Raw genomic sequence first — 12,558 nt, forward strand, 5'->3', positions numbered from 1 at the left:
TATGAATACACCGCTCAAATGTATTATCGTCATTGCTAATTTTTGTGGAGAGAAAACCTCTTATTTTTTTACTGATTGATTGGATTGATTGATTGGTTTGCAAACACTGGCATTTGAAATCTCACCATCTAGCCCATCTTGTCTCAGGTTGCAGGATGGCCACTAGTGGTGCACAATCTCAGAGAGTCTGATATGTTTACAAGCTTTCTCGCCATTTTAATCATTAATTTACCATTTGATTTAATCCGGTTTCATCCAAACTAATCCATCATGTTTTTAAGCACTTTGAATGTCATTCATGCCTCATTATTGAGTCTGATCCATGTTGTTCATGAGGTTGCATACAGATGGACTCACAACAAACACCTAATCAAGACTGGGAACTATGCATGGATTGGTCTCTATCAACTAGTCAACGTTGATCCACATTTTGCCTCTTATTGTCATCACTATTGTTTTAAGTAAACTAGCTCTCTCAGGAATTATCACTGTTTGAATATTTATTGCCAATCCTTGAAAAGTACCCAGCCTCGATTAGGCATTTTTTGTGAGCCAGTCTCTGTGTGTTATGATTGAGAGACTGGGTAGCACAAAGTTGTTGTGCCCGCATTGTCAAAACGTGAAGCAAGAAACGCCCCCCGGCACTATCACATAGATGGGAGACTGAGGTTCTCTTCAAGGCAAGAAGAAGGAAGTTTTTACACCTCGTGAGAGCAATAGGCAGCGCTACCTTCCGTACACATTTCCTACAATGAAATGACAATGTGATTCTGTGCAACGGTTGACCTTGAATATGTTATGTGGTCAAGTTCTGTTTTTAGAGTAAGCACAAGATAAGTGAAGGCAGTTTTTTTCTATGATTCCTGCAAAGTTTTGTCCAAAAAGTGAAGGCAAATTATGGCCTGAAATCTGTCCTGATGTTTCTCGTCCACATGAGTTGACTAATTTGTTTTATATTTCCAGGGGTGGTTGAGCAGTCCAAATTCTTAATGAAAAACAAATTTTTTTTTTTTTTTCTCTTTTTCTGTTTCAAAGCTATGAATGCAAGACAAGTGTGCAAATTTCTGCACATATTGCTTCTTGATAGGAGTGATCACGCAATGGCTACTGTGGCTGACGACAGAGCCCCCTCACACCATAAACATGCTTTCTACCTGTTTGTCATATTGTCGATAAAGTGATCATTGGTGCTGATGTGGCCAGTATTAGCATCTTGATATTTTGGACCATAATTGGGCATGACATCAAGGATGGCAAGTGAAATTATACTGCCTTTATTGCCAAATGCATTTGAAGGAGTGGTTCCACAGACACCTTCCATTGGCAAAGCGGGTTGCAAAATTCACTGTGTCCAAAATATCAGGCAAACTGAGTACAAGAAAGAAGGTCTAGTATTTCCTGAACAGCAAAGTATTGACATTATGGAAGAGTTGTTCACTCAAAAGTTGCCCTAGTTTTTAGGGCCAGAAAAATTGGTCAGGATTTGCTTTTGTTAGTTTGCAAAAACCTGGTTAGTGATTTCTGTTTCCAGTGTGTTTGGCTTCCCGGAACATTATACAGATGTCGGCAATCTATCCCTGGGTAGACGTCAACAATTGCTGGGTAAAGCGTGGAGCGTCCCAGTTGTCAAGCACATCTTCACCCCACTGCGAAGTTTCTTTAAGACACAAAATTAATCTTATTTATTCTGTTAAATTGGTGCTTGAGTACATTACAGGAGACTGTATACCTCTTTTACTGTATATGTCACAAAACTGAGGAAAGTTTTTATTTTCAGTTGTTCTTCCAGTGTCTGCTCGATACTAATAAAGTCCAGCAGGTCATGAACTTGTACGTGTTTTGCTATGGGTGCTAGTATATCTGCGGTTGCCCAGTTTTGTGGTGCAAAAATACGAGCATTTGTCAGCAGGGTCTGTGATGTGCACATTGCACTGGGGTTGAGTAGTGAACATGGCAAAATTTGGATTTGTAATCGTTTTATCTACTAAGCAGTAATTTTGAGTTTAGACATCGGTTTTATCATCACCCCATGATGAAGAGACTCATCAGATAATCCAGCATACAAATTACTGTAAAAGTGGTTAATTTTGCTGTCTTAATTTGTGTGGAAGAGGACGCAATCATGACGCTGCCGACAGTAAACAATGAGAATTAGCCAGCCTCTACATGTTTCTACATAGTTACTTCAAACCCGTAAGAATTATTGTGAAAGCAGGAATCTGCAATGCCAAGTGATACACTATGGGAATAAAGGTCACCAAGTAAATCTATTTGTGTTTGTGGAGCTCATACGTTTTCATTCCTGCTACCTATTAATTAATTTCTCGAAAACAGCTCGATCGCAATATTTCTACTTTTACAATATTAGGAAGTCATTGTAACAGTGCATGATCATGTCAAAGTGCAGCTTTGGACTTGTGTATGTGTATCTCATCTGTTGACATTGTACAAGTTGTAATATTTGTACCCAATAAAATGTCATTTCAGATGTCCTACACTGCCTTCTTGTGTATTAAAACAAGACGGTCCAACGCAATCCCATCAGATTACATCTTAATATCTAATTCAAAATTTCTGCATAGTAAATACTAAAACAATTTCACATTCAAAACTTTGACATGTAGGGCACTCCACCACATAAAATTCTTCACCTCCTGTTGTCAGGAAACTTAATGATCTTGTAGCTACAATGCACTGGTGGTATGTTCATTCCACTGCAATATTGTCCACAATGCCAGGGACCTATTTGGCATACCAGCAATCCAAGTGAAATTTGCTTCAACCTCTCTCATTTGCAACTGCTGGAATGTAAAAGGAACATACCACACATAGAGCTGTTATGACAAATTCTCGGTAGCCATTCTTGTACGACTTATTCCAACACTTTTATTGAAACTGATCTCGAAATCTTTATATTGATGTTTCCACAAAAATGATGATAGGTGCAACGGAACCTATTGCACTGAACAACCTTTTTAATAGTATAAATAAAGATATCACGGCCTGTGTTTACAGCGCACAAAACCATGTTTTCCTCGTCTGTTAAAACTTGCTTGCCTTGCAACAGAAGCTGACAATTTCTTGTGACCTGCTATTGGATACTTTCCCTGTCCTCTGAATGTCTTCAACAGTGCTGAAAATGAATAGCAAAAAAATGTTCTGCAAATGTATGCGATACAGATGATGTGATACAGCAGTGTGAATCGTATAGCGAGATGTCAATCAACTTCTTCAACTGTAACTGTCTAGTCATCCCCGTGTCATGAAAAACATCTCTCTCAAATGAAAAGTGAATTTCCATATTAACCAGACGAAAATACACTGAAAAGTTTGGTCCTCACAAAAATCGTCCATTGACGTCCTGGAATAAATAAGGTGGAGAAAGTGGTCATATGAGATGAGATTCCTACCTTGTGAGGATGATCTAACCAAGAAGTGTACTGCTACAACCATGCATTTATATTTTGCTGCATTAACAGACAAACGTTATGGGCTTATTGAGTGTTGGACAGTAAAAGTAGTCGTGTACACCTTAGCAGAAATGACAAATTCAGCTTTACCTAATAAAAAATTGAATGCATGTTGGTGGAAGTACTCTAGACGCTTTATGTATAGCATGCTTGGTGCACACATTATTTTGACTTTTGTTCGCTTTGCTTGGGAATGCATCACATAAAAATGGTGCAAACAACAGCTGCACAGGCTAGGGCAGGGGTGGACATTTATTATAATTAAGGCTCTTCTTTTTCTGCGATACCGCGATTCTGCAAAAATTCGCGGAACATGAGGTCTTGCGCAGAATTTTTGCAGAAACCGCGTGCTTAACTCAGTTTATGCGCGAGATGAACTAACTTTGCTTGCACCCGGTCATTACATGGTAGATGTGCCAACCGGGCTACCAGGCCGTCATATGGCCCCATCTGTTTGCTGGAACAACCCTCTAACTCCTCTCTCTAAACCTCAACTCTCTGGGATTCTGGAGTGGAATGCAAACGCTGACCCTTGCTTTGGTGTCCATAGCTGTCAAGTATCTCTGTGTGACAGTAAACTCTGTACATGCAGAGAAGTCACTTAGCAAGTACAATATGATAGTCAGTGACAAACGTCACTCCCTCTCAGAAGAATGTACAATGTATCTCGTTACGCTAAGTCACAAAAGTTTTTGGAGTTGTAACGGGGTTCCTCCACTCTAAGAGCAAACAGAGTATTTTCTGTGTGAACAAGGCGCCTTTTACCGCAGAAAAATGCAGAATTCAGGATTTGCTGCAACAGAAAAAGAAGGGCCTTAATTATAATACAGTGTACTCACGGTAACTGACTCACTCACTTAATTATAATAGTATTAGTGCAATACATTTTGTATTTGTAGTTGTATTATACATAATACACACTTTCAAAATGTATTTGTATTAGGATTATAATGCACCAAAATATGTATTACCCATATTATTGTATTACTTGTTGACAGAGTAATACTTTACTGCCTTCCCAGTGTATGACCCATGCTCTAGAAAAATGGGTCCATTTCCCCCTCTGTCTTTTCACACACTAGTTGACAGGGAGATCTCGTCAGTAATCTTGCATACATAACGTGCTGTCACTTCCACCGTGGAAATTTTTCATGGTGGTTCATGAAGAACCGGGACACGACTTGCAAGGAAGACAATCATATTTCTTTCCCGTCCGGCTTCCTGGCTGTGAACGGTGTACAGCATGGGCAGATATAGAGGGGGGGTTAAGGGACTGGAAAGTCTTCGGAAAACCCAGGGACAACTTCAAACCCGGATTCAAACCCATGCCACCTACTCATCTCGGCATGGAAGGCCACCATCTTAACTGTAACACCACGTGAGCTGATACTGTCAAATATGCCACAAGACGTTCTTTGCTTAGACCATACAGGAGAGCACTCCAAGATTGAAATTTTGCAAAAATGTTATTATTAAAGCCAAATAGACAGTAATGCATGTATTGTTTCATATTACAGGCACTATAAATTGTGAAATAAATGTTATGTAACAACATACCATAACCATCATTACCATAATGTATTATAGTAAAACATTTCCACAAAGTATTAGTATTTTAATACAAAAAGAAAAATATTACTGGTATTACTGCCCACCAGGGGAAAAGTTAGTAAAGAAGCTCTGGTAATTCCATGAAAAATTATTCATTGTGAGTGGACATGTTTAGAGTACAACTATCTTTTCTTCTGTGAAATGTACCTGGAAGGTTCAATATCTGCAAAAGTTAAGGATGCCTGAACAACAGTATATGTTATGAGAGCTAGTTTTTAGATGTATCCAGAATGTTGGAGTGTACACTATTCTAGGGTGCATCCAGTCATCAAAGAGAATAACATTTTTTTTTTCTTTTGAGTGACAACCATAAACCATTTTTGGTGGAAATGAGCAATTTGCCATTCAGGCAAAGGCAATGGTACCGATATGTGATCTTGCATTTTTAGTTGATCACTTATTGACTTTCTTATGAACAGTAAATCTTTAACATAGCATCTAGATAGCACTGGAAGCAATGCTAATGTAAGTAACGAATAAGAATACGTAGTCCCCGACATATCCCACGTCAATGACAATTACACATTGACCTGTACATAGTATGACCAGCTAGTGAGATATGATTCAATACATCTAAGAATGGAATCCCTGCTTAACAACAACTGTAGCAGTACTTTGACATGTAAAACGCAGCCAAAGGTCTTGACAAAATCAAGAAGCATTGACCTGCTGTGTTGAGTTCTTCAGCAATGCCGCAAATAATTTCTTTAGCTGATAATCTTTACAACGAAATTCATCCTGGTTTTGACACAAGTTATTGTGCTTGTCCAGATATGAAATGGTGTGTGTGTAATCATGGCTGGAACCTGAGATAATGCAGGAATCACTTACCACAATTTTAAGTGGGCCCAAAAAGAAATTAAGGTTTAAAACTTTTTTTAGCCTGCTTTACCTGTGTACATACCTCTGTAAAAACTGCATGATGCTCCGATAACGTGCAGCCAAGCTGATGGCAACCCCTAAATTCACTTTGGGCACAGCCAAGTAGAATGGAATCATCTGTAAGCAGCATCACCATATTTCATGTGTTTTCTAAATTGCAGGAACTCTTACCTCTTCAAGGTCCTTGAGCTGAGGTAGTACTGGAATGGCCATGCCTTTGCGCTCTTCCTGTCTTGCCAGCGCAGTTAGTATCAGCACAGTGTTATCTGTAAGCATGCACCTTGAAAGTCTGTCCAAGGATGATAGCTGACAATCATAATGGTGCACACTGGTGGGCAATTCCATTTTAAATCGACCAAGGTCTGCCGATGACATTTTTTATTTCAGTGAAAAAAATATATGTTGTAATCAACCTTAAGTGAAGACGAAAGCAGGTTCCCTGAGCTTCCTACGATCAACCAATCCACAGATGGAGAGGGGGTAAGGTGGCGCCGTCTTCGAGACGTAATTTTTTCTGGAGAATTTGCAGCCTTACTGATACCACTTCATTCGCATCACAGCCCTCATAGCTAGCACACGTAAAGTCTGGGCACTCTAGTATACCTGTACGGAGTGAAAATGGTGTCACTTTAAAGTGACGCTGAAGAAAAAAAAATGCCAATTTCACGTTTTTTAGCCCTCATAGTTCCTCGACGGCAGGTCACATATCCATAAATGAAGTATGCTTTTAATGTGCAATCTTTCCTCTATCGTTCACTATATAGAAAACCATTCTAACCTGTTTCGTTGCCGAAAGAGATGTCAGTAAATTTGGTGAGAGCAGAAAATCGCCGATGTTTGGTATGGCATACCTCAGCCCTTGCAATACTTATTCCAATAATTTTGCGGTTACTGAGAGCCCAACGTATCCCCTAAATTCAGCTGCAAAAATATGTCGCACTATTTTAGTAGGGTGAATGCAGCGAATTTTTCTTTGTGCCCAGGTCTTGCCGTTGCCGCCTTCACTCAGACATCACTTTCTAGTGGCATGCCGTTTCCCACTTGACAGGGCCTTTGGTCTCCATGATGTTACACTGATTCCAGCCACTGGCACTTAGTTGTAGACATGTCCACGTCGGCATTCTTATTTACGTGCAACCCTTTTATATGCCGCTGCTAGACCAACAGATGGTGTCTGCCTATTATGCCGCAGCAACTGAGAGTGGAATACTGACTCATGATATGTAGCCGAGTATTACAAAAACTTTTGCAGCAGCTTTGTAACTGCTGCACAAGGTGTGAATTTTTTCAATTTAATTTAAATTCTGTACTGGGAAGCGCTACCAGTGGCTGATTGCTGGGAGTAACAAAAACTGTCAGCCTACATTGCATAGGTACCATTATCAGTAGGTTTTCTATATAGTGAACGATAGAGGAAAGCTTGCACATTAAAAGCATACTTCATTTATGGATATGTGACCTGCCGTCGAGGAACTATGAGGGCTAAAAAAACGTGCAATTTTTGTCATGTCTGCTGACTTTGGCATTTTTTTCTTCAGCATCCCTTTAAAGTGACACAGTTTTCACTCCGTACAGGTATACTAGAGTGCCCAGACTTTACGTGTGCTAGCTATGAAGGCTGTGATGCGAATGAAGTGGTATCAGTAAGGCTGCAAAGGCTCCAGAAAAAATTACGTCTCGAAGACGGGGCCACCTTACCCCCTCTCCATCTGTGGATTGGTTGATCGTAGGAAGCTCCGGGAACCTGCTTTCGTCTTCACTTAAGCTTGTCTACAACATACATTTTTTTCACTGAAATCAAAAAATATCATTGGCGGACCTTGGTCAATTTAAAATGGAATTACCCAGGTGTGCATCAAACAACCTCTGATTAGAAGACCCTCTGGACAAGAAAAGCATTATTTTGAAATATGTATAAGAATGTGATGAAGGACAGACTACAGAGGACACCATGTACTACAGCCTGTCCTTGTCTTCATAGTGTTCTTAAATATTTGTCAAAATTCTAAATATTGTTGTCTCAGCAAAGCATTTAGTGTAAAAATATTATTGTTTTTAATTGAATTGTAATTTAAACTTTCCCATGAATGACATCTGAATGGCATTCCAATTTATTTTCATTTCATTTCATTTTCTTGTTTTTCAAACATATACAGTCAACCCTCGTTAATATGACATCCTCACTTTGTGACCATTTTTCTGGGGCATGGTTTGCTCCCAATGGAGGTCCTGTGTAAAGGCCCCTCGTTATTATGACTGTGAACAACATTCCGGGGACAAACTGGGGAGAACACGTGTATTCTTCTCTCGTTATTGTGACCGTCCACCGCTGACCAAGTCATCCGACTGACCCAAAAGTTCAATGGTCCCGGGAAAACGCACGCGCGGTGAATGCCAAACCCCAGTTCTGAGGTGAGTCACTGCTATATTTAGTGCAAGCAAGAAGAGTTAAAAGATGGTCAGCCTGGTTCACTTGGCCAGTACTATGACTTGTATCGGAAAGGAGGTTCGGCATGTCGTCTTCGGTTCTTCGAGCAACACAAGGACGCCCAGAATGTATTTGCCACTGACCGTCGTGCAATTGAGTTGACGGAAAAGCTTCACATTGACAGTTTTTCTAAGCAGACGCTTTTGACCAATTTCTTTCGTCAATAACTTGTAAATAAAGTGTTAGTTTGTAAATACTTGATAAATTGTGTCAGTAAAATAAAATACGATCAATGAAATACCGTTCCTGCAATGTCTGCGTCTTCAATAAACTAGACAGAGCCAAACAGACTTCTTTTATGAAGGGCTAACGTGGGTCATCATCCATGTTGCTCGTTAATAAGACAATTGGCTTTATGACCAAAATCTGCGGGAACGGCCTTGGTCATATAACGAGGGTTGACTGTATAGACACACAAATTATAACATAGGACTGCAAGGCATTTACCTGTGGTGCAGTCCCCTTTGTACACAAGAAAATACGTCTTATAAGAAACAGGCATATTTTTGCATATTTTTGGGAAATTGCACAAATATGTAGCATAAAAACGTCCCAGAGAGAGTTCATCTTTTCAAGCCCATTGTTACAACCTGAGTGCGCCGAAAATCACTGTTGAATATATGTACCTTGTATATATATGTCATCCTTTTACGCAAGTTTATTCTTGCTTTTGTCACTATAAGTAGCACTTCCTTATACGGAGTCTGCACCAACCTCCAAATCGTCAACCTAAAAAGGCAATTTCACAACTGTCACTTTATGCTCTTTCGTGATATGAGCAAGATGGTGCTGAACGGTGGCTGACGAAAGGAATGGACTCGACGCAGCTCCAAAGGACCGTCATGCGATGGGTCTGTACTTTTCCAGGTTGTCAGAAAGGTTGTTGGTCAAACCTGAGATAACGAAAAACACTGCGGTTTTCCTCCCAAATTTAAACCTGAAGAAAAGCATTTTCTATGTCGGCTGTCATGGCAATCCTATAACTCCTGCACCTTCAGGGTTCAAGTTGACATTGATTGAGGGAAGTACAACTGGGAGCGTGAGACGAGGCATCAAAGACCACTGACTTTAGTAGTTGCCCGATCTTCAAGAATAACTGCACGAATACACTGGAGTCTTTACTTCCACATCAACTGCGTGACCGAGATTGTTTCTGATGATGCTGTCATAATGCAGCAACAATTCAAGCCGCTCATTTCAGGGGTGCTATAAGCTTTAACCAACCTATGGCAATCCTGTAGTTGTCATCCAGTAGTCCAATCAGATCAAGCTTCCAGAGAAGCGCAACTTGATAATCCATCTCCTCTCTTGATTTTTTAACATGCGCCGAGAAATCTTGGACTGTTGGATGCGAGGAAGAGCATGTGTCCTCTTCCTTGATTCCCATGCTTTCAGTGTCCCAAAATGAACACAAAGTAGGCGAAATAAAGAAATGTACAGACTTAACGTAGCAACTAAAAACTGTTTAATTGGACGTTTCATCCGTCATACGATGGGCATCACTAATGGCAGACTGAATGCGAGAGTTGAAAACCAGTCACTACTTAAGGAGATTGGAGTATTGCTCAGGAAGAGGGCCACGGTTTTTGTTACAGGTTGAAGGATTACTGTGTATGTGCCAAGACTCCAAAAGCTTTCTGGGTCCAGACAAATTTGGGCCCCCATAAGTTCTTATTCTCCTATTACCAGGCTGTGAAGAATGAGCTCCAAGAATGCATGCCAAGGTTTGAGTTTGAGACGTGTCTCCCTTTTGTCGGACTGGAATGTGTGAAGAGATCCTCATGGGTCCTTGAATCGTCCAGCCCGCGGGGGTATTCAGAGCAACAAGCCCCTAAACGTCTGTACAAAAACACTGCCATACTGACTGTGCCGCAAGGTTTGTGCTCTCACCGATCTTCTCGGGAACATGAACTTGATAATCAACAACTTGAGTTTGGATCAATCCAAAATGGTAAAAACCGGTGGGGGTTGCCAAGACTGCTTGTGGTTCAGCTCTGACTCATTTCTGCTACCGTGAACAGGTTTCACAGGTCTGAGTACCTGGAACATCTCCTGTACAGTGTCGGTCTGTCCCTTTTGAAACATCTGGGAAAAAAACAGTTACCCGAAGGGTGTAGTAGTCGCGAAGAAGATGAGGTGCGTGCGTGCATGTAGTTCTGTTTTTTATTTTGGTTTTCCTCGGAAGCGACTTGTGTTCATCTCTGTCTGCTGCTATGTTTCATTAAATACTTTATCATTCTTGCTACTGGCAAGGCTTGGGTCATCTCAACTGGCGACGAGGATGGCGACTCCATCGGCATTAACCCAACAAACAGTGGCTGTTGAAGACAGCACTATGACTCAGCCGTTGAGGACAGCACGGGAGTGTTGGAAAGGTTTGAAGCAGCTCTTCAGGTGGCTGGGGTCCCCGAAGACGCAGACTGACTCCCGAGGTTTTCAAACATTTCTACAGCCTCACGACGTTTTGACTGTTGCATATTCAGGGCTGACCACCAGACTTGCTGTTCACTATACTCCCAAAAGGGAGTTTGAACGCCTCAAGCTTTTCTCAACAATGCAAGGTGATATGGAGTCAGTAAAGGTTTCGTGCAACGCAGTGATTTCCCCAGAAATTCACCGCTGGAGGGGTGCCGACCTTTCAAGGGGGGGGGGGGGGGGGAATGCTTGGTGAAGATTCCACTTACGGAAGTTTTCTTAGACACATAAGGAATTGTGGCACGATGGTGACATCTGCACAACTTTCCCGTTTTATTTGTACATGTTATTACGTTAGAACACAATACATTAGAATACAGATTCATTATGAAGGGCATTTTAACATAATGCATAATCGCATGACCGACAAAGGAAAAAGACTAGCACCCTGTCTCACAAAGCTCAATGAGTACCTAGCAACCAACGGAGGAAACCTTAGACGAAAAAAAGCAGAACAGCTCGCTTGACTGAGTTTGGCGCAAATGGTTCTTGATGATCCACATTGAGTGTGCGTGCCCGCACGCATTTTTGCTCGTATATGTGCGCAATATATGCATATATCAGTTACTCTCAAATGATTTTGGACAAATGCATGGTACGATCATCTGCATGACTGTGGTCATACAGCCCAAGCTTGACAGTACAGGTTGTAATTCGCTGTGCCGGACTCACTACATGGTCGAGCTGGGTGGGGTCACCTGAGCAATTTCAGGGGGGTGTTGTAAAAATCCAGGGAGGGTGTACACCCCAGGGGTGGGTGGGGGGGTGGGTGTAGGGAAATCCCTGGTGCAACGCCTTTTGGCCATCATAGCACACTGTGCATATGTAAATGAAACAGATGTTCGTGCTTGTTCATTGCTGACAGCATTCATTGTGGGTCAGACCAACGTGTTCATGCAAGATTGGCGCTGGAAAAGGAGCTGATGCTGGATAAAGCTGTCAACTTGGCAGAGAATGTCTTGACGGTGGAAGAGAGAAATCAAGGCAGCTAAACGTTGCCGAAGCCATGCATAAGCAAAAGAGTAGAACTGACGGTTTGCCAAGTTCTCGCTGCGGAAATTTAGGGTTCTTCGTTTTCTTGTTAAACCCGATTTTTCACGGTAGTTCCCCCCCCCCCCCCGAACAAGTTTTCAAGAATCCGGGTAAAACCCGGTATCTACCCGAAATCCTTGTGGTCCTTCAACTTGTGGTTGTAGGTAAGCTGTCGGAAAAGTGAATCATAATGTCAGAAAAGAGAGCTATTTGTGTCAACCTATTTGTACTCCTTTGATAATCCCCTCCCGCAGGAGAAAAGACAAACTTTTGTGGAGCTCGACATGTGTTTGAATACCACGGTCATTCACTGCCCCAGTTCCGAGTGGGAATATAAAGATTATTGTTTCTCGTCCCAGTGTCACAGCAGTGGCTTGTTTCATATGCCTTTCGTTTCACCCAAAAATTCCCCGGTGACATATCAGACAGAGATCGAAGTGCCCGATTTCTCCCCGAGTTCTCTTATGTAAATAGCATCCGATTCCCCCCCGAATTTGAAAAATCATAAAACCCGAAAACGAAGAACCCTACGGAAATTTAAATCATGATCCGCAAAAATGTAGGTTCGAAGACGAAAACTCCTACGCTTGTAGTAAGGGT

General features: G+C 41.4%; 2 protein-coding genes across 8 annotated transcripts in view; one reads left to right on the plus strand and one right to left on the minus strand.

Annotated features, from left to right (window-relative positions):
• LOC135397427 (DNA (cytosine-5)-methyltransferase 3B-like) overlaps positions 1-6,340 on the plus strand; it is an 82,525-nt gene extending 76,185 nt beyond the window's left edge. The window contains exon 19 of the mRNA XM_064629035.1: positions 6,125-6,340. Coding sequence (XP_064485105.1) covers positions 6,125-6,161 — 37 coding nt within the window. The 3' untranslated portion in view covers positions 6,162-6,340. The remainder of the gene's footprint in view (positions 1-6,124) is intronic.
• Positions 2,954-12,558, minus strand: part of LOC135397425 (Fanconi anemia group M protein homolog) — a 42,142-nt gene continuing 32,537 nt past the window's right edge. For all 7 annotated transcript variants that reach the window (XM_064629034.1, XM_064629032.1, XM_064629029.1 and 4 more), the window contains 3 exons: positions 6,135-6,229; positions 5,986-6,080; positions 2,954-3,133 (listed from right to left, as the gene is read on the minus strand). In XM_064629034.1, coding sequence (XP_064485104.1) covers positions 3,043-3,133; positions 5,986-6,080; positions 6,135-6,229 — 281 coding nt within the window. In that variant the 3' untranslated portion in view covers positions 2,954-3,042. The remainder of the gene's footprint in view (positions 3,134-5,985; positions 6,081-6,134; positions 6,230-12,558) is intronic.

Source organism: Ornithodoros turicata, chromosome 6 (assembly GCF_037126465.1).
Source record: "Ornithodoros turicata isolate Travis chromosome 6, ASM3712646v1, whole genome shotgun sequence".
Taxonomy (NCBI): domain Eukaryota; kingdom Metazoa; phylum Arthropoda; class Arachnida; order Ixodida; family Argasidae; genus Ornithodoros; species Ornithodoros turicata.